At 52.8% G+C, this 24151-nt stretch overlaps 7 protein-coding genes across 7 annotated transcripts; 3 read left to right on the forward strand and 4 right to left on the reverse strand.

Moving 5' to 3' along the window:
• Positions 1 to 2484: 2484 nt before the first annotated feature.
• On the forward strand, positions 2485 to 3015 carry SPBR_02079 (uncharacterized protein; the record flags this gene model as incomplete). Its single annotated transcript, XM_040760388.1, has 1 exon — positions 2485 to 3015. One exon carries the CDS (start codon positions 2485 to 2487, stop codon positions 3013 to 3015), a length of 531 nt encoding a protein of 176 aa, XP_040619982.1.
• Positions 3016 to 3766: 751 nt separating this feature from the next.
• Positions 3767 to 4960, reverse strand: SPBR_01805 (uncharacterized protein; the record flags this gene model as incomplete). The annotated part of the gene is made up of 2 exons (XM_040760115.1): positions 3767 to 4096; positions 4160 to 4960. The coding sequence occupies 2 exons, from the start codon at positions 4958 to 4960 to the stop codon at positions 3767 to 3769; spliced, it is 1131 nt and encodes a 376-aa protein (XP_040619983.1).
• Positions 4961 to 7554: 2594 nt separating this feature from the next.
• SPBR_01951 (uncharacterized protein) lies at positions 7555 to 8445 on the reverse strand (the record flags this gene model as incomplete). Its single annotated transcript, XM_040760260.1, has 1 exon — positions 7555 to 8445. The coding sequence occupies one exon, from the start codon at positions 8443 to 8445 to the stop codon at positions 7555 to 7557; it is 891 nt and encodes a 296-aa protein (XP_040619984.1).
• A 1460-nt stretch (positions 8446 to 9905) lies between these two features.
• Positions 9906 to 10385, reverse strand: SPBR_02096 (uncharacterized protein; the record flags this gene model as incomplete). Its single annotated transcript, XM_040760405.1, has 1 exon — positions 9906 to 10385. The coding sequence occupies one exon, from the start codon at positions 10383 to 10385 to the stop codon at positions 9906 to 9908; it is 480 nt and encodes a 159-aa protein (XP_040619985.1).
• A 3131-nt stretch (positions 10386 to 13516) lies between these two features.
• Positions 13517 to 15501, forward strand: SPBR_01474 (solute carrier family 20 (sodium-dependent phosphate transporter); the record flags this gene model as incomplete). Its single annotated transcript, XM_040759784.1, has 3 exons — positions 13517 to 13598; positions 13683 to 15128; positions 15209 to 15501. The coding sequence occupies 3 exons, from the start codon at positions 13517 to 13519 to the stop codon at positions 15499 to 15501; spliced, it is 1821 nt and encodes a 606-aa protein (XP_040619986.1).
• A 1511-nt stretch (positions 15502 to 17012) lies between these two features.
• On the forward strand, positions 17013 to 19686 carry SPBR_01338 (c6 zinc finger domain containing protein; the record flags this gene model as incomplete). The annotated part of the gene is made up of 3 exons (XM_040759649.1): positions 17013 to 17212; positions 17276 to 19432; positions 19509 to 19686. 3 exons carry the CDS (start codon positions 17013 to 17015, stop codon positions 19684 to 19686), a joined length of 2535 nt encoding a protein of 844 aa, XP_040619987.1.
• An 834-nt stretch (positions 19687 to 20520) lies between these two features.
• SPBR_01568 (FAD binding protein domain protein) lies at positions 20521 to 22230 on the reverse strand (the record flags this gene model as incomplete). The annotated part of the gene is made up of 1 exon (XM_040759878.1): positions 20521 to 22230. One exon carries the CDS (start codon positions 22228 to 22230, stop codon positions 20521 to 20523), a length of 1710 nt encoding a protein of 569 aa, XP_040619988.1.
• Between the last annotated feature and the right edge of the window lie 1921 nt (positions 22231 to 24151).

A 24151-nucleotide genomic window follows, 5' to 3' on the forward strand; every position in this document is an offset into this window, starting at 1 on the left:
CTCGGCAAGTGTCTTTGTACTCGGCGAGTTTGCGGGGAGACGCGGAAAGGCGTAGTGTGCGAGTTTGGTCAACCAACAGAGACAAAAAAAGAAAAGAAAACAGAAACTGATAGCGGATGACAAAGGCTCGATACGCAAATCACGATTGGAACCAAATCGGGTGCTCGCGAGAACGACTTGAAACGGCTGGCAAGAAATGGGCAACCAGAAAGGGAGAAGGAATAACAATTGACAGCAAGTGAATGTGGAAGGAGCACGGTGCGCCGGTGTGCTAGAGCAAGGAAGGTACGGTCAAATTATGTCGGGTGAGAAAGAGCTGTAGCCGGAAGCGCAAAAAAAGACAATAATGCATAATACAGGAAGGAGTAGATGGAGTGTGCAGACTGCGGGGACGACTGCATGACCGGAGCGGTGCCGGGAGAGGAAGGCACAACACAAACTAAAATGTGAACTCGTGATCAAGTGATCTGTTTTGGCATCTAAGGAGCGTCACAGTAAGATACGTCGATACTGCTGTGCAGTCACCCAGCGCCAGTTGGAGGCGTTAGCACAGCTGCCATCGGCAGTGGGCCTGGCCATTTCAGCGGCTCCCTTGGTATGGATCCACTAACATGGCAGTTTTCATCGGTTGTCGTCTGCTCTTTGGCGGTTGAGCTGTTACTCGCAAAAGTTAGTAGTTTACAGTTGTTTCAGTGGCTGGAGAGGCTGCTTTAAGAATAGTGGCGTTTATGAACGATGTAATAACATAGTACCGTCATCCAAAAACAATTTTCTTTTCGCATGTAACGGGGCATATTTCACTTAAGAAGACTGGATTTACAAATGGATTAATCGATAATATGAACGCTCAGTATGTCGTACTATTCAAGTAACGTTATGTCAAGTAAGTTTGTTTTGTTTTGTTTTGTTTTTCTTTTTTTGTATTATTTGTTTTGCTTTCCTGTAATAAAACATCCAACTTGAAACTTCAATACATCTACGACCGAGCAACCAAATGTAGCAAAGAATACATGTAAATATTTATACGTACATAATGCTTCATATATTTCACCTATTGTATCATCGATGCGAAGAACAAGTAGAGGAAGCCGGACGTCAAATTTTTTTTGAAGCCATAGTTTAGAAACAATCTGGTCAACTTTTAAGAAGGGCTAATATTGATTGTCTTGAATAATGAACCGACCTCGCTTTCTCCATTTACGAGGAAATTGCCAAGCTATGATCAAGATGGCATATGAGCCACAGGTACATGATAGTAAACAAACTTTGCGTACGGTTTAGACTCAGTCCTTGTCCTGAATTTGTCCTGATGTCAATGTCCGTTCTGCATATCTTAGTCACACCCATCGCGGGTAATTGTCCCTGGCCAGATCTGGTCAAGACATTTCACATCTAATTCCAACACTTCGGTGACGACGGTAATCAAAACAGGCGAAGCCACCTCCTAGTCACTACTCAAGAAAGAGAAACAATATGCACGCAGAGGGCAGCTAATGACAAAGTAGAAAAACAAACAAATGAAGCAGTGAGACCTGCTACATTTAATTGCGTCTCTTTGGGGCCTTTCTGCCTCTGCTCGCCTCCGATTCGGCTGTCGTGGAACAAGCAGGTGTTCCCAATATTCCCAACGTCGTGTTCCGTCCTGCTAGACAGACAAAAGACATGAGTGAGCAAGCATCGATTGGTCCACGCCTCGTTGCTAACTGCCAAGCAAACGAAAAGGAAATAAAAGAACATTGCAATGGAACAACGAATAGGATCAACGAGCCACTCTCGAGAGGTTGCACAAGACGACACAAGCTCGCAAACACGTCGCCACGCAAGCCCACGCAGAAACCCATGCGCCCCGGCCTGCATCATGTTCTTTCCCAGAAAACAGAACATGCAGGAGTACAAGCATGCACGACATCGTCCACCAGGTGACGAAAATGGACGTTCCCCATCGGACATGACCGTGCCCCATGCTCGTATTCTAGCTATCCAGTACACTGCCCATCATTGGTACACTGCCCATCATTGGTGCGTTTGTGTACCAGGACGTGGGAAGATTGACAGATCCGAACGGGCCAAGAAACCTTCCTCAGAAATTTTAGAGTACCTGACGTGCGACTTGCAGCACTCCCTGTTTCCTCTGTCTCTTATGTCTTTATGCCAAACGAAAATAACGCCTGCTTCCGTTATCCCCTTGCATTGCGGTTCGTACTCTGAGACAGCGTACCTTGCAGAACAGACAACGAATTTTTGATCTGGCAACGCCGAGAACGCAAGAGAAGCCGAGGAAAACGAGGAAGGGGAGGTAAATGCACGGCATTGGTTCTCGAGCATAAAAACCTGTCACGGCCAGCACCCATTGTTGTATTGTTGGAAAGCATCTGATCAACAAGCTCACACTAATACCGGAGATCGACCAGAGTTACCTAGAACGAGTTGACAACCAGCCCACAGACTACTTCACACTTTCATTTCCACACATTTATCTTCATCATGGCTTCACCATCTCGAACGAGAACCTCTAGCCTCCTCTGCACTGTCGCCGTAGCCGCCTTTGCTGCTTCGGCATGTGCGGCTCCATCACTTACACCTGCACTGGCAGACCTCGAAGTTCGCGCCTCTGTCGCAAAGACCAACTTTGGCGCCTCATGCACCAACATCGCCTACTTTGGCTACTGCCGCATCGAGGCCGACTGTACGTCCGACGGAAGCGACGTCACAGACAAGAACAAGGGCAGCCTTCAGCACACCTTTCTCGACATGGGCCAGTGCATCGGCTACGATGCGCCTTCCAAGGCCCTCAAATGGCGCAGCAAGTCCGTGGCGCATTGGCAGTCCACGTACTGTGCGCCCTGCAGCCACTGCACCATCGACCCCAAGACGACGCAGCTGACGTGCCAGTGTCAGTATGCGGACGCCACGAGCAACCACGCGACGTATCTGACACTGAGCGACCATGTGTCCAACACGGCGGGCGTGTTGAGCTGCCTCAATGTCGCGGGTGACCGTGACCATAATGATTGAGGGACGTTTCAGGCGACTGGAAAAGAAGGGAGAATACGAAGAGTCATCGCTGTTATGTAGAACCAAACCAAGAAAGACCAGAAATGGATTGGCACAGTCGCAAAAGATCACGATTGCTATTTGAAGACCAGAAGGCCTTAGATTAGTGAAATAAGTATATCTAGATTTTGTATAAAAAGCAGTGGTCACGCATGTGCACCTATTTCGTTAAGCAAACTTCGTTCGCGCCTCATTCAATGCATTAATCATTACCTTCTTGTGCCTGCCCTTTCACACCTGACCCTGCTCACTGTCTTGAAGACATCCTACCTTATCTACATGTTACCGACAGCTACTGCACACACTCGAAAACGACTCCCTAAGAATGATCTTGCCTGGAAGATTGCGGCAGGCGCTTCTCTCGCGGGCCGCATAAGTGCACTGTTTAATGCTGTCGTAGATGTGTTCGTCATGGCCACAGCCTTCGTAGTGGACGGCAATCCATTTGATGTAGCACATTTTTTCGGCGAAGTAGTGAAGTTTGACGTCGTGGAGGACTGTTTGGGAGCGAGAAGTCCAGCACAGAACTGACAGTAAAGGACTGGACCAGTGTGGTCTATATATTGTCTTCGAGAGACACAAGGTAAGTAAAATTGTACATTGAAAGGCAATTTCAAATCGTGTTTTCGCAGTGATTCATCGAACCATTGTCCGTCGTTCTATACTTATGTCATTACATCCCGTCATGTATGAACTGCTCGCCCGGCAGCTCTTACGAGCGCAGGTACTCACACACGGCCTTGCCCCAGCGCACGCCACCTTTGTATGTCCACATGCCGGGAGCATTTCCTTTTTTGAGTCCCTCAATCGCATCGGCCAGGTCGGGACCCACACATTCACTCTTGAGATCTTGCAGTGGGAAAAGATGCGTCTTGAAGGAGAAGAGGATTGATTTTGTGGCGGGAAGGCGTGTCAGAGTTTGGCACTCGACCCGAAGGTGCGTTTGAGCAATGTCAACATCGGTGTCGTTTTCGGCATCGTCGCCTTTGTGAACATGATTTCCATTGGGCACGAACAAGTTCGCGTGTGTTTGGACAGACCACTATATGTATGAGTACGTTCTCGTGAGAGTGGAAGTACAAAGGAGGGCAAGAGAGAGACCTACATTAAGTCGTCTCACGCTCTGGCCAACGGCGAGCCGCTTGAAGAAGCGCTCCATGCTCGGCCCAATCTTATCGTAGGACGGAACCGGCTTGTGGATGTCCCTGAGAAGCAATCCGAGCTTTGCCGACGGGTCGAACCCAGACGGGAAGCAACAGAGGAAGGCCACCAGGCGGTGGCTTGTTTCAGGGTAAGCCGACCCACCATCGCCGGCTGGTGTTTGGATGCCTTCCTCTTGCAACAAAAACAAGTCGTCTTCGACCGTTTCGCCAAGGGTCCGCAGGGCGTCCAGTGGGTTGGTAGGTGGACTGCGCGGAATATCTTGTCCAGTGGCGGCGTTGTGTAGCGACGCTGTGGAAGCCGCTCTCGTAAAGATCGAGGAGTATCGTGCAGGCAGATAGTCCATCAAGTAGGCATATAGCTCATCCACTGCCGCCTTGGCTCCCGGTGTGCCGATGGTGCCCATGACTATGTTTGGGTTGCTCTCCATCAGTCTGCGCCGTGTCTCGATGCGCGCTCGATAGTTGCTGTCGAGGACGATAAGGTCTTCGGGCAAGGAGGACTGCAGCGCCATGGTAATGTGATAGGCTGGCTTGTAAGGACGGAACCGAGCTGGTCTGACTGTCGTATAGTCGAATGCTGGCAAAGGCGTGATAGAAGGTGGAGGCGTGATCTTGCCATCGTTGGCTGACTTTTCTGCGCTTCTGCCGACTGCTTCGTTGCTCCTGGGCTTCTTGTTACGCTGCTTGAGACAGAGACCGACCACTAACGTTGATACGAGGAGGACGATGAGATATAGATCCATGTTGTATAATTAGGAGATAAAAAATCAAAACGTCTAAATCAAAGCGAACACCAAAAGAAATACGAAAGAGGGTCGAGGAATTTATTGCTTGAACCGGGAGTCAAAAGGACAATCGAGAACATCTGGATCCGTCTGTTTTAGACAGCCGCGATATCGCTTTGATATCTCAATGGAGGTCTCGAGCGGGGTGCACACCAAAATAACCACACTACTAATACTCGTCGTAGCTCTGGTTCCTTGGCGATTGGATGGCACCGTTTTAGGAAGGTCGTGCCGTGTTCTGACTGAAGAGGGTGATCACACACGCGGCAACTGCCGACAGCAACCGTGTTGCCTGTCCATGTTGAGTATACATTCCCGATGTAGCGGCCTATGTGGTGATAGAGCCAAGGTCGACGATAAGAAGGGATAAACATGATGCGTCAAGAAGACGATGGCCTGGAGAAACGTGGGACGAATCATGAGAGGTGAAAGCCCCGTCGCCGAATAAACCCCGTCTCCACATAGTGCGTTGTTGCGATGTGAGACTGTAGGGAGTGTGTTAATGGCCGAAAGCGCATATGTCAACATCCAGCATCGAGCAGGTAAACGAATCACGAGTACGTACTATTGTCACCAGACCTCAACTATGTCGTCAAGCTGGCCGTTCTTTCCTCGTGCAAATGGTAAGATACATTCTGCCCCGGCACACCGCCTGGAGCTAATCATAGCAAGAATCACGAGGCTGAGGTGTGACTTCCTTTCCTGGTGTCTCGTACATAATGTGGCGTTGACGGTCAAGGGGGTCAATAAAAGGGGTCTTCACCGCCTTTCAGCTTTGTCGCTGGAGTGACAATGGCGCGCTGCACAACGCGCAGACCTGTTATCGTGACGGCGGACTCCACAGCCGTATCCAAGATCGGCCCCGCCGCCGGGAGGCCATCCGCGCTGAACAGCGTCTGCTCAACTATGCGCATCGCAAATTCAATTATCGAAACCAAGAACGGTTTGCCCGCTTTACGCATTTCTTGGCCTATGACCCAGCCCGAGGTTGAGATCGAGATCCAGTGCCACTTATTGTCGACATGCTCCCATTTGATGAACAAACTTGTAGCCCGAGATGGTAAAGGCCCCCTCTATTGCGATTTGGGTGATGCGAGTGTTTAATTCGAGTGTTTAATTCTTCTGCTAATGTTCTGCAATTCGTCTTGCTCATACGGTTTGTTCCGATTATTTGTCCTGTATCAAGCCGAGGGATACGGAACGGCCCACTGCACTTGCGGGTACTCCGGCCTGCCGTGTTGTTTTGACAGGCCTACAGGAGGTGCGTGGCCTGGTTAGGGGCGAAAAATACTTCTTTCTGTGTATTGTAATGCCCAGTGACCCTGGTGCATTTGTATTTGTGTCTGATACATTCGGCGGTCTTGACGACACAACCATCACATCCGCGCCAAGTACCAAATTGGCAACGTCGCTCATCGGTAAGAAACCACCATCCCAGTTCATGAATGGCACGAGACGATATGGCGCACATTCTGACACTTGTATTCAGAAGTTGGCGAACGACTGGACTAGGTTAACATTGTGGATGTCGAACGATGGCACGCGGTAAAAAGAGACGGACAGGTGTCGGAGCGTGAAGTCATAGCAGTCATGAAGGACACGCTCTTGGAAGAGGACCGATCTCGGAAGCGGCAAAGAGGGACTGAGTGAAGGTTTGCCTGAATGCAAATTCAGAACTCGGAGGGATATAAAAATGAAAGGAATGCGTAGTGTACCTTGGTGGACTGACTCAGAAGTGGCCGATTGGTGTTTTCTTTTTTCGTTTCTTTCTTTCTTTCTTTTCCTTTTCTTTTCCTTATTCTTTTCCTTTTCCTTTTCCTTTCCTTTTCTTTTTCCCTTTGTCTTTCTTTTATTTCGTTTCGTTTTTGTGCTATGCGGTCGCAACTACTAGCGACATAATCGATATTACAGAAGCAAGCATAATTTGCTTTTCCATTTCATTTTATTTTCAATTCTGAATAGAACGACTGTTGAACTGCCCAATGCTCCTCGAGGTTGACACTACGCGCCGTCATGTCCTGTTTCAAATCAATTTTGCTTGTTCCATAACCACGTCGTCGACCATGAAGACCACGCCAGGGCCCGTCCTTCCATAAAGAGTAAAGTACTCTGGAATGCCCTAGGAGTACCTGCAGTTGCTGGATAGTGGGCCGCTCATGTCGTCCGGACCAGGGATGCCAAAGAAAGTGTGCAGGTTCGGCGCGACGTTGGCCAGTGCATATTACGCATGTTGGTATGGTGCTCATGGATTCAGGTGCTGTCTGCCGCATAATTCCCCGTGGCGCGCTTATAGCGTACTGTGTCAGCAATACTGACAGCCCGCAAACGAGCAACGCGACAAAGACTGTGTCGTTGTGGTTGGCGAGGAGGAGATTCTTGTCGACGACCAGACCAACTAGCAGCACCGCGGATTCCCGTGTAGGATGTAGAGGGCAGTGTGGTGTGGGAGGGTCCATGGTTGATCGTGGTGAGGCAAAACGGTATATTCGTTAAATGATGCGTGCTGTCATTGTTGTTAAACAACCATGATTTGGGTTGTACGTGAGCAGTTGTCACCCCAATATTGGCTGCCCCCTCCGTGCCAGTTCCCACCGCACCGACGCAGCCAAATTGTCGTCGTGCTTGGCCACTGGTGCAAAGTGCAGAAGACGCCGGGCCTTGTCAATACTGTAACTGTGTGATTCGATGCAGTACGACAGAGACGCACTTGTGAATTCGGTCGGCGGCTGGGCCTTGCCAAACGAAAAAGCCCAATACGACCACTCGGCCACGGCGACTACAGCGACCATGATCCACGGTGGCAGCACCCAGATCTTGTCGAGGGCCTCTCGACCACGTGCAACGCCCCAGATCACACGGACGTGGTGCCAAAAGGGCACAGGCGAGCCGTCTGACAGGTTGAACGCTGCACCGGCCACGCCGGCGGTATTCCCTTCTAACAGTGCTTTGGCTGCCAGGACGTGGCCGGCCGCTACATTGTCCGCTGAGGCCGCCTCCATGAGCACTCTGCTGCTGTCCTCGGATCGCCTGCCCAACTGGATCAGAGGGGCGTTTCCCTGCGCTGCGGCAAGAATTTCGTAGAGTCCCTGCGTGTGCCGCTCGCCGTAGACATGTCCCGGCCGCAGCACGACCGTTTGCATGTGGCCAGGGTCGCTGTTGGCGGCACGCACAAGTGCATCGGCCACCGTCTTCGTGCGGCAGTACTCGCTCATTTTGGGGCGTTTCCCCTTTCCGTCCCCCAAAACATCGGTCCATAGTGGCCAGTCTTCGCCCGTATTGTCGTGCGGCGGATCGGCATAGACGTCGACGGTCGACGTGTACACGAATGCTTTGACAGAAGGGCATTCGGCGGCTGCCCGCAACAGTGTCGCCGTGCCTACGACGTTGGTCGCGTGAAATTCGCTCTTGCGGCTCGACGGCAGCGATGCCGGCGGCGACGCCATGTGGAACACGGTGCGTGGTTGCAGCGTGTCGAGCAGTGAGCGGACGGCTGCTTCGTCGGTGATGCCGCCTTATGAGTAGGACGAGACGCCATCGACGCGATTGTTGCCAGTGTTTATGTCGAGGACATGGACAGGCTGCAGCGGATGGGCGTCGTCTCGCAGCAGATGGCGCACAAGGTGGTATCCAAGGCAGCCGCAGCCGCCAATGACCAAACTGCCACCCGTTGCGGTCTTTGTCGTGTGGTGTTCAGACATGGTCGTGTTCTTATGTTTCTGTGCATGTGTGCGTGCGTGTGTGAAATGAGACGTCGGCTTCCCTTTCGTTTTCGTGGCTTAATTCGGTCATCTTGCGTAGCGTGTCTATCACAGCGTCCTTGATTATGGGGTTGTTCTCTGGTCGTTTCTGTCGATCGCCGTCGTAACGTGAGCTGCGGAAGGCTGATCTGATTTTGTCCAAGCAAAAGGCCAGGCCAATCGTCTCCTTAGCGGAACGGAATTACAGAAGCCTGTAGAGACAGTAGGGCCTGGTGCAGCAACACAAGCTGCTCGCTATTTCAGTGGGGAATACCGGACCACAGGCGATGGCAAGCACTACAAAAAACCGCACGCCGCCCATCTTGCGACTGGATCCTCATTGTTTCACTTTCAGCATCAGTCAACTTTTTTGTCCGTTTGTCTGTTTCTTAAAAGTCGACTTCCTCCACGAGCCCGCTTAGATTACAGTGCTCATACGGCAGATTTTGACAAATATTCCACGTAGACCATCTAAAGGGCCGTTCCTCCCCTTTTCGAACACAATGGGTCGTAGTCGCGCCCTCGCCACAATTAACGGCCATTCTTTGTCTGCCCAAACGATATGTCGCCAACACACGTCAACAAGCATTATCATCATCTGGAAGTTCACCGACTTTACATCTCACCTTATCCGTACATCCCGTCGACCTCTTTTTTCCTTGTAAGTTCACGCTCGTCACGCTTCGAAGGGCCAACGACGATGGACAGCCGCTGCTGTCGAATTGCTCATTAGGAAGGCAGAACGTGATGCCGTTGACGCACCCGCCCCAGGGCCGGTTACAGTCGCAGACGGGCAGCCCGGCGTTGAAGTCGGCCAGCTGCGACACGGACACTCGCTGATGACACGCCGTGGCTGCTCGGACTCAATGTGACTGTTCCAATCGTCAGGTCCGCCACTATCCAGCTCGTGGTGGCCTCCACATTCACGACCAGCTGCGTGCCGCGGAGAGTGTGTGACGTTGTTGCGAGACTTACGCTAGCAGCGTTTGGTGGTCGCACGCGGCACAGGTGCTGCCCGCGACAAACGCGTCACTCCATTCCAGGTCGTACCCAATGAGGGAAATATTGAGCCCGGTCGGGCCCCGTCCCGCTGTCAGGTACTGCTGGATCCACGGCCGGATTTCCTCGATCGACGAGGCCGTCATACCCGACGTGTCGCAAATCGTTCACTGTCTGCCAAGCCACTTGTACCGCAAATCAAAATACGGCCCGGCCGCCGTCTGGTGGACCGACTGAACCACGGCCGGCTTGGCCTTGCCGGCAAACAGTTCCGGGTCCGCGTAGATGGTGCCCACAACATGTCCCGGCTTGATGTACGCCGACAGCCATGCTGACAAGACACCACCAGACGGCACGCCCGCGACCATTACGGACCATTGCACGACAAGACCAATGAAGCGCATCAGAGCGGGCTTGCCGGATGAACCGGTGGCGGTGAAGTTCATGCGGATCTCGCCCAAGTCCGTCGCTTGCTCGCAAAAGCTGTGTGCTGTGATGATAGAGGTGTGGTCGGCTGCTTTTATGTAGTTGCTTGTGGCGACGGCTTTCGTCGTGGCGGTGTAGCCGACCTGAGCGGCAGCTGCCAGGAACGCTGCCGTGCAATTTCCTAGCTTTCTGGCACATGGCAAACGTGATACGTGTGACATGCGTCGACCAGAATACTGTCTTCATACGAAACGAAGCTGGACAGCGCATTGGGGTTGGTGAGCAACAGGACAGGAAAGTGTGCGGTGTTTTCACCTGTGCGAGAGGGGTCGCCTCTCGAGGGACGTGATGTGGTATTGCTATGTATAGATGTTCGTAGTGCTGTTCTGTAGTGCACATTTGGTAGCCAGTGCGTCGGTGCTTTTAAGGTCCGTGCAGTACGCGGTGTCATGCACATGAAGTATGTCGTAGATAACCTATATTGTGCATAGCGACGTGGTATTAATGAGCACCGTCGACCGTCCTTGGGACTCTAATCTGACTGACGAGATATTTTGGTTCACTGAAAATTTCGGGAAGTCGCCGGCACGATGACCTTTTTGCCAGTATTGGCATTTTAGTATATGCGTCGGTTTGCAAGTGAGTGTTCTCAAACGGCGTCCATGAGCCGAGTAAAAGTCAGTATGGCGATGTCGTGAATCTTGGTTCTCAAGCTAGGCATATTTTATATATACATGTGTACGGAATATACCTCATGACATGACCTTGCGACGTTGTGGTAGGTGGCTATTCGTCGATCCATGTGATATCAAACTGTGTGCATCCGTGCGTCACCACATCCGTTATCTCTATACGTCGACTTTTACGCGGCTACTTACAAGACTCCCAAAAGCCGAGAAGATCATCGTCCAACGACTTTGCCGAGAGCAACATGATTTCGACGTCGACGAAGGACACTATGTTTTGCTGGCACAACAGCCACTCTTTGGACAGCCAGGTTTGTCCGCCAATGAAATTGAGACTCGGCGATTACGGCCCACATGACATTCCATGCATGGAAGGTTCAGCGTGCTGTTCTTTCCAACCTTGCGCGCAGTAGCACGACCGGATTCAACGAAGACCAATATGGGAACGACCCGTACCTTGCATTGATCTTCGAGCGGCCAAGCGCAAGGACTATGGGGACCACTTCTACTGCTCTAGAGGCCAGGATGGAAGGTTCATCGAAGACTGTCAAGACGCACAAGAGTGGGATCCTGCTTCCGGGTCGTGGAACAAGAATTAAGAGCCTGTATCCCAAACATCCGACGATGGTCACAAGAAGGCCAAGATCTGGGCGGCCTCTCACAAACGCCCTAGGTCGGCGGATCGAATCTTGACTACTGTGCCAGCGTGTGCAATGCCTGTCTGGGCACCAAAGCTTGATTTCGCTGTAGGACGCACGTCGAAAGCTTGAAACACAGAACAAACGGAGCTCGAACGTTGCGAATTTGTTTTTCCTCTTCATGCACGTCTTTGTCCAGTATAAATTCTTGGGATTCCTGACTTCCTTTCTCAACCAGCCTCGGTCGCGCGCCGAGTAGCATGCATGCCGTGACAATCCACACAACGACAAAGCTGTAGCCATGTGCAGCCGTGTGCTCCTCTTGGGACGACCGAGTTTCTTTCCGTCGTAAGCCGTACTTTCGTATCTCATCCACAGCTATTCGATTCATGCAGAAGTGTTCTCCTTGGCACACGGGATCAACGAGCTGACTCGCTCCCTCCGTATCTTTTCCCGGACATTGCCACCCAAACCAATACCTTTCCGGAGCATAATGGACAATTTCTCTGACAATTTCTCAAAGAAAACACAGCAGCGGAGGAGGTAACCGCCCACACATTGGTGGGGATGCGTCGTGGGAAATCATCGCCAAGCCACCGAGGCCCAGTAGGATGTGAGACTGGACGTAAGAGTAGAAAACCAAAAGACATTTTCAGTTCCGCGGACGTATCAAAAGCAACTCACGAGAAAACTCGACTGTTTCTATCAATGCCTTCAAACGTTCCGACCAATGACAGTCGCTGTTTCTAACACGTTTTTAAGTTGCTCTGTGTGTCGTGCTCAAAGCCAAGACCGCCAAGGCTATCGCCAAGGTGCGAGAGTGGATCGATAACAAGACCGAATTGAACGAAAAAGACCAACTTGACACCGAACGGGCCACACAAGTCTTTGTCGTCAGAAAGTTTTCGGCGATGCAGACAAGTGAAAAACTAGACGATGAGACGCGGTAGCAAATTCGTCGATATGTTTCTTTCTCATAGAGGTAACGATCTGTTTCGTTATAGAAAACTCGGTCGATGATCGGAAAGCCCACCGAACATTTCCATTTTACTGGATGGCTACAAGTCCCTTTTTTTAAATCCCATGTGGCGTTCAGCACTACTGCATTAGCGCGGGTGCATGTGGGCCAGACAGGCATAATGGACCAATCAACGCCGCCCGGGTTCCTGTCAATGTAAATAAGCATAAACACCAACGGATTGCCTTCAGGACCAACAGAAGAACAGAACCCTTTCCAGGCAGCCAGAGACCTTTCCCGCGATTAGGTCTCGGTCCAGCCGGCCTTTGCCGTCACTTTGGAGTTTCCCAAGCTGTTGTTATCTTCTTGGGATAGAGAATGAAGGTAGCAAAAGACGGGTTGTAGGGTGGGCATCTTCAAAAAACAGTTTGGAGTGCGTCGTTCCTCAAGACCGCCCTTGACGGCGTCTCGACAACTCGACAACTCGACAACTCGACAATAGAAAGCAGATCCACCCAAATACCTAGTGGTACCATGTACGGAGTACTCCGTACGGATTTGGCCCCGTCTTCCAAAAATGGAACGTTCCAAAGATTCATGGCTCTTTTCAGCGTAAACGAGCACGTGTGCAATCCGGGCTCTCTCCATGAATGGCACGTGTCAGTATGCCCCCCTGCTCCTTTGGGCGACCGAGCAAGGTTTCGTTAACTCGTTCTTGGCGAATCCAAGTGCCCGTAGAAGATGCTTGTCGCGTGCGGTCCCATAGGCCAAGCATTCTGCGTCGGTGAACCATTCAGATATGCCAAGCAGCCTAGTAGCTGCGTGTGTGCCACAGGACGCTATTGGGATGTATTACCTTATTTTTCTATTACAACGTAGAACCGACGGACGATCGTTCCACAGCCGCCGTGCAGCGGCCGGCGTTCGACGTACATATCTACCCGTCGTCCTGGTCTTTTCTCAATTTCGATATTGTTCGTTTCTTGTTTCTTCTTGTCTTCCAGACGACCACCTTCAGCCAGCCAGCAACCCATCGACAACGGCCCTCTCACCGGTACACCACCGCCACAATGCCTACTCTTCACCAATACGACTATATCTTCGGCATTGGCACCGTGTTTGCCTTGCTCGATGCCTTCAACAACGGTGCCAGTACGTGACAACAGCACGCCGTTGTTTGCTTTTGTTTCGTTTTAATTTTCGTTCATGTTTTTGTTCACGCCGCTGACTAGATAGACGATGTTGCCAACTCGTGGGCCACGAGTGTTTCCTCCCGCTCCATCACGTACCGCTGGGCCATGGTCCTAGCAACCGTTTGTGAGATTGCCGGTGCCGTCGCCACCGGTGCCCGTACCGCGTCGACCATCAAGGACGGCATCATCCCGGCCTCCGCTTTTGAAGGCAACGCCGGCGTCCAGCTCCTCGCTTTCGCCTGCGCCATCGCCGCGGCCTCGTCCTGGGTCATGTGGTGCACCGCCCACTCCACCCACGTGTCGTCCTCGTACTCCATCATCTCGGCCGTCGCTGGTGTCGGTGTTGCCACGGTCGGTGCCTCGCATGTCCAGTGGGGCTGGAACAAGGGCAAGGGTCTCGGCGCCGTTTTCTCCGGCCTGGCGCTTGCTCCCTTGATTTCCGGCGGCTTCGCCGCCTCCATCTACCTGCTCATCAAGTTCATCGTCCTCCTCCGTGCCAACCCCACCAAGTGGGCCGTCTACACGTCGCCGTTCTGGTTCTTCCTGGCCGCGGCTGTCTGCACGCTGTCCATCGTCTACAAGGGTGCGCCGCAGTACCACCTGACGGACAAGCCCTCCTGGTGGGTTGCTTCGGTCATTGTCGGCACCGCTGCCGGCGTTGCCCTGATTGCGACCCTTTTCTTTGTCCCTTACATTTACTGCCTCATGATCAAGAAGGACCAGTCCATCCGCTGGTACCACATCTTCTACGGCCCCGCCCTCCTTCGTCGCCCCGTCGAGGCCGGCGAGAGCGTCAAAGTCCCCAACTACAACGTTGTCCAGGAGGAAGACATGGAGCCTGAGTCCGCTCCCGAGTCCGCCGATGCCGAGGCCGGCGCCGGTGAGCCGCTCAAGGACAATGCTGTCACTGTCGTCGATGCCAACAAGGAAGCCAACTTTGATGAGGAGAAGTCCCAGGCCAAGTACAGGGATATGATGGAGCAGTCCAAGCGCAAGCTCAATGCCAAGCTTGAGGCCAAGCCCGGCCCGCTCGGCTGGGCCATGCGCACCCTCCGCGACCACCCCATGGGCGCTGGCTCCATCTACGAGCTGCACAACATTAAGCGCTTTTTCATCCGTCTGCCCGCTATGATTGTCTGCGGCGCCCTCTACGGCGTCAACTACGACATCCACGCCGCGCAGACCGGTGTCCTCGGCACCCCTGAGGGTGAGCGCATGGCCCGCGTGTACTCCCACGCCCGCCGCTACCCCAACGAGGTTGAGCACTCTTACTCCTTCATCCAGGTCATCACCGCTTGCACTGCCTCGTTTGCTCACGGCTCCAACGACATTGGCAACTCTGCCGCTCCCTGGGCGGCCATGTACGCTGCCTGGAAGACGGGCACTGTCAACGAGAGCGGCAAGAACCCTGTCCCTGTCTGGCAGCTTGCTGTTCTGGCCATCACTCTCGCCATTGGCTTCATCACCTACGGTTATAACATCATGAAGGGTAAGTCGAAGAAAAGAGTCATGAACGGTCGGAGTATTTTGTGTTGTGACGTTCTTTGGACGCAAGCTAACAAAACATAGTCATGGGTAACAAGATTACGTACCACTCTCCTAGCCGTGGTTGCTCCATGGAGATGGGCGCCGCTATTACCGTCCTGCTCGCCGCCCAGTACAGCCTCCCCGTCTCCACCTCCATGTGCATCACCGGTGCTACCATTGGTGTTGGTCTCTGCAACGGCACTTACAAGGCCGTCAACTGGCAGCGGGTTGGCCTCTTGCTTACCGGCTGGATCCTGACCATCCCCATTGCTGGCACCGCTGCTGGCTGCTTGGTCGGCCTGTTCCTCAACGCTCCTCACTTCTTGACCTCGTAAGAATATATTAATCGGCATTGGAACCTGTTGAGAGACGTCCCCTCTACCCAAACACAACAAAAGTAGTTGAGTTCGGTTGGTCATTGCCTCTGAACAACAGGCCCTCCCAGTTTAACGCGATTTCTTTAAAACATCTACGGCTCTTTTCTCAAATTTCCTCCCTGGTGTAAAACACCTGTGAGATTCATATTGATAGATTCGCTTCGTTTATAAATTTGTTCATAAATTTGTTAATATACCATAAAGCATGAATCCACACATGTGAATCCATAGTCGTGAATCCCATGTCTACCACACGGACTTTACGATTCCCAACGTAGGTCCTGCTCAGTCTGTATTCAGACAACATAATCATAAGTGGCTGGTAGAATCTTCCTGCTGTGTCCTCCTGTCTTCCTCCCCGAATTTTAGTAGCATGAACTAAATACATCGACCATTGAAGTCGTGCCACCCGATCTCTCAGTCAAACCCTACTTTACAGATCTCGGAGATCCGTACTATTGATTCTTGCCCTCCGTTTTCACGGGAATTTATTCTCGTTGCAGGTTCGGGCCGCAGTCGGCGAATGTACAGCACTGACGATCCCGGTTGTCGACGCCAGTGCGCAGTTAAGTCGGTGTTCAGCGGCACTAAAGCTGCTTTCGTGCCCTGATAACAGCGCGCCAATAAGAGCACAATGCTGTCAGGTTTACCGAGGATAAGGTACCACAGCTCCATCGGACCGAGCGAGAGCCGATAAGAAAAGCCACTTTCAGTTATCCGAATTGCTTGTGGGGTGAGCCTTTGGTTTGTTCAACCCACAATGAAGAGAAAGAAGGGGATGGGCAAAAGGCCTTGTCAAACAACATTTAGAGATGCCACTACTTTGTACTCCGCAACCCGCAACATCATGGCCAAGCCTCTTTCTAACACACCCCACTTAGGCATGGCCGGATATTTGCGGAAGACAGAAAAAATGCCATTCACAGGGGAGGCGACAGTTCTCAAGGGAAGTGACGATGAGGCGCCAGGGAACCCTGTAGCATCCAATGAGTTCTGATGTGCCTTGCGCTCGCGTTCTTGTCCTGTCGCCGTCCTCTGTGAGATTGCCGAGTTTCTCAATATTTTATCGTACTCTTTCGCGCCCGCCGGGGCCGAGAAAGATACCACTCTTACACAAACCACTCCACAAACAGAGACAGCTTCAGATTCGCCGTGCTGGCTAATCGAACTGCAGCGGTGACAAAGAAACGACAGAGGCCCATAATTTCCCCATACTTGTGGCCCCTCCCCCCAGACTTTTCACAACCCATTGCCCTTTCAACCCCAGACTTATTCTCCATATTCGGTCTTCGAAGTCCTCGAAACACAGTTGTCAACGCAGCACGAAGACATAAACCAAACTGGTCTTCGGTAATCGACACTATAAGACACGTTGTCCTGGAAGTCGACGGATCCAGAGCCAGCCCCTGCACGGGTCACGCATAATCTACAAAGAGAGAAAAGAGCTGCCAAACAGAAGAAGGCACACCATGGCATCGGTTCCTCCCGCTCCAGCTCTCCCCAAGCAACCCACACAGAACGACTCGGCTAAGCGTCGACGCGCGTCACGGGCGTGTTTGGCGTGTCGGGCCCGTAAGGTCCGTTGCGATGTCATCGTCAGTGGCAAGCCGTGCACCAACTGCCGGCTCGACTTCAGCGAATGCGTCGTGCAACTGAGGCGCAAGAACAGGTATGACCAGGGAAGCGGAAGGCTTGTCCTGTGCTCTTCGACAGAAACTAACACGAGTTTCAGGTGCAGAACAATTGTCGTCCCGTCCGACAATCATCACTGGCCCACCAAGCAGGCCAGCGACAGCGACAATGATGGCGTCCCGAAGCACCCAACCCCGACCGCGCAGCTTGCCTCCTCGACGAAACCACCACCCACACAACTAGCCGATGCCCGCGAACACGAGGCCAATGCACCGCCTCCGTTTGAATGGAATGATCCTCTCGCCGCCGCCTTGCTGACTGCTGAGCCAGCAGCCACCACACAGTCCCGCCCATCCGTCTCAGAGCCTGCGTCGACCGAATCGGTGTCGCTTACCATGGTGGGGTCAAGCGACAGCAGCTTGAGGGACCACGGGCTGGGTGGCGACAACGACTTGGACGAGCTCGACTTGTTTCTCAATATGGAAGATGGAGAGGAACAACAGACAACAAAAACAGAAGATGCGGTGCTGACTTTGGCCCAGCCGCTGGGCGAAGACGACCCCATGTCCTATGAGATCCTCAGTCACACTGTGGACAACTTCTCGCTCTATGGCGGCGGGATCGACGGCACAACCCACGACAACTCGGACTACGGCTGTTCCAGCTCTGAGGCCTGGCAGCAGATGCACTTCCCCTTCTCGCCACCGCTGCTCAAAGCGGGCAACGCCAACCTGGCGTCCATGCCGTTTGCATCTGCGATGGACGTGGACAGTGCTGGTTTGGGGCTGGATTTTGATATGCCGGCAGACACAGGTGTTCTTCCACCCCGACTGACAAAGATCCGTACAAGAGAACCCACGCCAGAACGTACATCTCAGCACCAGCAGCACATGACCTCAGAATCCACGCCGCCGTCTGCGGAAAAAGCGGCATCAGCACCGGCCACGACCGGTTTGTCGACAGGCCTGTCGACGGCTGGGGGTCTAAAGTCGATGTCAACGGCTGTCGTGGCACAGCCGAGCACCGCTAACAACGGCCCTGCATTTGTTATTTTCTCGCGGTATCCCTTCCTCGCTTCCAAGACACTCTGGAAGCTCGACCACGAGGATGATGCCCTCCTCCTCGAGCAGAGAGGTTGTCTGCACGTCCCCAAGAAGCCCATCTTAGACGAGTTCATGAAGAAATATTTCCTGCACGTGCATCCCCTGGTGCCGCTGCTCAACGAAAACGACTTTTGGTCCATCTACAACCGCCCTACTCCGCAGTCCACTCCGTTCGGCCAGATGTCCCTCTTTGTCTTCCAGGCTATGCTCTTCATTGTGACGCCGTTTGTGTCCCAGTCCACTCTCTCCCAGCTCGGCTTTTCATCTGCCCCTGAAGCTCGTGCAAACTTCTATCGCCGGGCCAAGACCCTGTTCTACCTCGAGGAGGACCGCGACGATGTTTGCACGGCCCAGGGAGCTCTCATGCTGACATACTACGCACCCAACATGAAGGACCGCACCAACAGCTTCTGGATGAGCACCGCGATCCACTTTGCCCGCAATGCCAACGCCCACCGCTACTACGATCTCGAGGTCCCCAAGAACACGTTCAAGATGAGCACGAAGCCGAACATAACCTACCAGCGCCGCACCATCCTCAAACGGCTGTGGTGGTTCTGCGTTGTGCGTGACAAAGTCATGGCCCTCGGCATGCGGCGGCCCATGCTAATTGGCGCAGCCGACTTTGACATGTCGCGCCCGGGGTTAAATGTGCAAGATGCCAGCGACGAGATTGATGGATTGTCCGTTTATTCGCCGGCCACCAAACGTGTTTTTAGCCAAGTTTTCGCTGCGTTGTGTCAGCTGTCAGGTGTCTTGACAGGCGCTCTCGATTTGTGCTACCCAGCGAGCGGCACGCGGCCTCGCTCCGACCGCCCGCCCGCTGCAGTCGCCCAGGACTACGTGTCCAAGCTGGACGCGTGGTACGAGGCTGCGGCTGCAAAGTTTCAGGGCGCCCTGGCGCGCATCGGCAGCAACGTCGACGGCCAGCTGGTCCTGGTCACCAACGCCTCGTACATTTATTACTATATTGCGCGTGCCTCTGTCTACAACTACCTGTCCCACGTGCTAGCCACACACCCCGAGGCCGCCGCTAGCAGCATCAGCACATATGGCAGCCCGCCCGCCAAGGTCGACGAGTCCTTCCGCGGTGTGACGAAGAGTCTTGCCGAGCTTAAACGGAGAGACCTAGTCCGATACCTGCCAAATACATTGTACGTTACCCTTGTCTATCTGTGTATTTTTATTTTTATTTTTCGTTTCTCCTCTTCCAACTCGCTAACAACTCAGCGTCTCCATGGCGATACTGCCCTTCAAATGGCACGTGGCTAGTGTACGTATGACGGGCGGCAAGGTGTCGGGCAATGAGACTGACCTTACCATCTACTACGCGGTCTTCAAGGGCTTTGGTGAGCTGTATGAGATGACCGACAGCGCACTCAAGAGCGTGGGGACCATTCAAACATGACGTACGAGAAGGAAATTTATGACAGTGAAATTTAGGTTGCGTATTTCTTGGTATATGAAGCTTCTGAGACTTTGGCACTTTGATTTAGTTTCTCTGTATATATTGGGTCTTATCTTCTGGGGAGTTTTTGGTTTTCCTGTTTTGTTTTTTTGTCTTTCAAAATGAAATTATCGACGACGCAAATACACTAAAACATAACGGTAGTGATAAAGAAGCTGCTACTGTTAATCACCACAACACTTTCCGTCCCCCATTGCCTAACATATAAAACCACCACCCAGTCACGACACAAATGTTTGTAAAGATAAGAAATGGACCAGAAGAGAGAAATCATAAGTGGCATCGGTCAAGTACGGAACGGGTTTCGTCATCTGTCATGAAATAACTTCTCTGCGTCCAAGTGCTCCCTTGGAGTCGATATTGGCAAACGGTTGTGTTCTACAGACCAAAGCGCCTATTGCTTCTGTCACAGTCTTTACTGTAACAATCTACACCTGCTTTTCATTTTTTTGCCGACATATTCGACTCCCACTCTTATTCACCAATTTCGTAGGCACCTTTTCAGTTCTTGCCTTGGGTCTTTCGATCCCAGCCAGCGTCTTCGCGTCTTTCTGGGCCTGCAATAAGGATTCTTCCGGATTTCAGATGCAGTCCCGCCACTCACAGTGCTAATTGCATGACATAACTCGTAATCCTTGCGACCCTTGGACCTTGTTGTCCTTCCATGTCATTTTCATCTCGTATCTAGCAGAAAATTAGATTGAAATTACGTACATATGTACAGGCAGATGCTATTGCTATTTACAGAAAAGGTAAAAAAAAGGGTATGTCTCTTTAATAGTTGTAGAAGCCCGAGTTGGGAACGGGAGGTTCACCGCTGAGCTTAAAGTAGCCGGGCTGCAGGGTCTGGTAGATCTGGGCGGGGTCGTACTTTTTGGAGACCTTGCGCAGGCGAGCAAGCACCTCGGGGCCGTAGGAGCTGAGGACATCCTGGTACATACTGGCGTAATTCATGTAGACGTAGTCGATCTGGACACCGCGTGCCGTGGCATGGGCCTTGACCTGGGTCAGGACATCCGATGCAAAGGCAGCCACGGCGGCATCATCCGAGGCGTTGTCCCACATGGCGGCCACCAGCAGAATGAACATGGGTCCATCGCTCTCAGTGAGGCCCAGCGCGTTGCCGCCGTTGCGGGAAAACTGCTGCAACTCGGGCGTCGTGATGCCCTGGAAGACGATGTTGGGCACGATGCCAGGGATGTTGGTGACGTTACCAACGGTCTCGAAAAAGTAGGAGCGTGCAAAGACCAGCGTGTCGAGGTCGGCCTTGAAAGACATGGTATAGTACATCTCGCGCAGGCCGGGCGGGCTGTCGTTGGCGATCTCGGCGGCCCACGTGACAATGTTATGAATGCCGGTGGTGTCGCCGACGTTGGGGATGGCCTCGAACTCGTCCCATATGGCGGCCGTGGCACCGTTGGCGGCGTCGGCATAGTAAAAGGTGGGAGCGCAGATGTTGGAGCCGCCAGTAGTGACGTATACGACGTAAGCACCAGCATTCGGGTCGTCAGCCGAGTTGACGATGAGGTTGTAAAAGGCCTGGTCAACAGCGTCAAACTCGGTCTCAAGGTAAGTGCGAGCTCCGATATACAGGGCCCCGTTGTCGGTCAACGGGTAGGTTTGTAGGTTGAAGTTGACGACGAGGCCAAAGTTGTTACCGCCGCCACGCAGCGCCCAGAAGAGGTCGGAATACTCTGTGGCACTGGCGCGCACAAGCACGCCGCTGGCGAGAACGAGGTCGTAACTCTCGACATTGTCACAGGCCCAGCCATGAAGGTTGGAAATATACGAAATGCCGCCGCCGGTGGTCAGGCCGCCGACGCCAATGTCGTACAGACGGCCGCCAATGACGGTTAAGTCGTAGGCATCAAGGTAGGCATAGACCTGGCCCCAGACGTTGCCTGGGCCGACTGCCACAGTGCTCTTGTCGGCGGAGAGCTGAATGTTGTTGAGGTTGGCAAAGGAAATGGTCATGCCGCTGGGCACGTTGGCGGCGCCGCGGTAGGCCGAGTGACCACCGCTCTTGGCAGCAAATGGGCAGCCGGTTAGACGGTTGACGAGGACGGCAATGGAGACGTCAGCGGTTGTCTTTGGCTTGAACACGCAGTAGGGATGAACCTCTGCCTGGTTCTGCGACCAGTACGCGCCAATGAAAGCCGAGTAGGTGCTGGTGCCATTGGCGAGCACGTAATTGCTGCCGTAGAGAATCGCGAGGCCGTCGCACGCCAGGGAGCACGGCGACGAAGGTTTTCCGGTCGAGGAGCGCTTGGACGTGGCACCAGCGCTGTCGGTGTCGGCGGCGGTGGCGAGAGGCGGAATGGCGCTGACATTGACACCGAGCTGCAGCAGAGCGTCGGGGACATCAAAGTCGGCAGGCTCGACGGCAGACGAGGGTTGGGCCGCAGTCGCAGAGACTGGGGCGGTCGCAACCTGGGCCACGGCAGAGCTGGTGAGGGCCGCCAAAAGAAGGCTGGCTGTCAACATGTTGCTCAGGCGTGGAGGTGGGTGCCGAGAGGAAAAGGGGGGAAGAAGAAAATAGAAGGAGGAGAAAGAACGAAAAAATGTTTGAAAAAGTCAAGGAAGGAGCAACACAGGTGAGGCAACGATTGAAGTGGAAATGTTGCACGGCAAGAGCAACCCGAAAAAACAAGCGAACCACGAGACACGGTGCACAAAAGAGAAGTGCATACGACGTTGTGATTTATGAGAATAAACAAACCGGGGACATGCAGGTGACTTTAAATTGGCGGCGAGCCAAGGTGAGCGGCGGAGACCCCAGTCCCGACGGCATGGTCGGCGCGACGGACGCGTGGTTTGAAGGTGAGGCGCCACGTGTGGCCGGGGACCTTGCATCTCCAAGTTATGAATTACGACGTATGACGGAGTTTGTCGTATGTTGTACAACAATACAGCATGGACATTGCCATGATTGCCATTGCAATGATTCTCGCAATTGGCAGGAACAATCAAATGCATGCGAAAAATGATGGTCTGTTACAGCTGGACAATGGCCAGCGACCCTGTTGAGGTAGAGCTCGAAATACGCAGAAGAGATAGCTTGTAAGATACAACAATTACCCCATCAGCAACAAAGGGTGTCACCCACTGCGGGCTGCCAAACTTGCGTGGGAGCTGGCAGCGTCAGCCCCCAAATGCGGGTTCTCCACTCGGAATGAAGAGCGAGGACATCAGTGCTCAAGTGTAGCCGCGATACACAGAACGGCGGGGGTTGGCTGCACTCGAACAGGAAATTGTGTACTTCGGTATGTGTACGGGCACATAAACTTTGTTGCTCGTGCCGCAGTTCAATCTTCTGACAAGTCCTCAGATTGTGGCCTGAAATGAGTACGAAGGACAACAAGGGGAAGTCTCCGAAAGAGCGACAACATAGCGAACTTGTAGTCAGCTTCTTTTTTCCTCAAGTAGAGCCAAAGTGGTTAATCGTTCGTCTCCTCTGTTCCTTCGTCTTGTTTCTGAGGATACCTCTTACGTGAGAACCGGAAGGAAAGGGTTAAGTTGTATGTCGTAGTCTCCAGCGTTAGTGGCTACCCTGTTCGCGTTTCGGTCGTAAGAGGAAGTTTGGACAAGTGCATTCGACTACGTCCTCATCATCTCCGTCTTTACCTGTTTCGCCCTCTCCCTCTCGGTCCCCGGAAACGTACGATGTAAGCGTCGCCCGTTGGCCTGTTTCCTTCTCCACTGCCCCTTTTTTTCCTTCCTCCGTTTCGACAGTATTCCGTACAGAGTAACCGATTCGTTCGCTCGCTTTCCTCTCCCACTAACGGCTGCATGAACCCTGCAAGCGTGGCTCTTTAGCTTTGCTGAGGACGCCTATGAGCCTTAGCCAAGCCGTTCAAATGACAAACGTTGTTATCCCCCATTGCTACTATGCATACTTGAGGAACAGCTCTCCCGGGGCTTTTCAAAGTGGAATCCCCGAAAATAAGTCGACAATGTGCATGTTACAGCGAAATCAGTGCTTTCGTAGGCGACACCGGCAGCCGGTAAGTCCGTAATCACAGCCCAAAGGTGCAACGAGTAGCCAGGATGAACGTTTTCCGGGCAGGGGCCCTGGTTCCTGGCAAAGGATTGTCGGTGGCCATAACCTAAAGGAGACTTGTGCAGGAACGGGGCCGTCCTTCAGCCCATTCCGCCTTTACCTTTCTCTCCTCTTTCTGACGAGACTCATCCTTCCTCGGTTTCGGGTTTTTAGCGTTTGGCGATTTGCCTTCCGTTTTTGCTTTCTTCTCCATCACTGCCCATCAGCGCAATTCTGCATGGCTTCCATCTTCTGTGCGCACCATATGTCGTATTCTGACCATCCTCGATCTGCCGATCTGCCCCTCAGTTTACCTGAGATAGGGCAGACAACCGAGAATGTAAATTGTTTGGGAGTACTGGAAGA

Source organism: Sporothrix brasiliensis (genome assembly GCF_000820605.1).
Source record: "Sporothrix brasiliensis 5110 chromosome Unknown Cont18, whole genome shotgun sequence".
In the NCBI taxonomy this organism is placed as follows: domain Eukaryota; kingdom Fungi; phylum Ascomycota; class Sordariomycetes; order Ophiostomatales; family Ophiostomataceae; genus Sporothrix; species Sporothrix brasiliensis.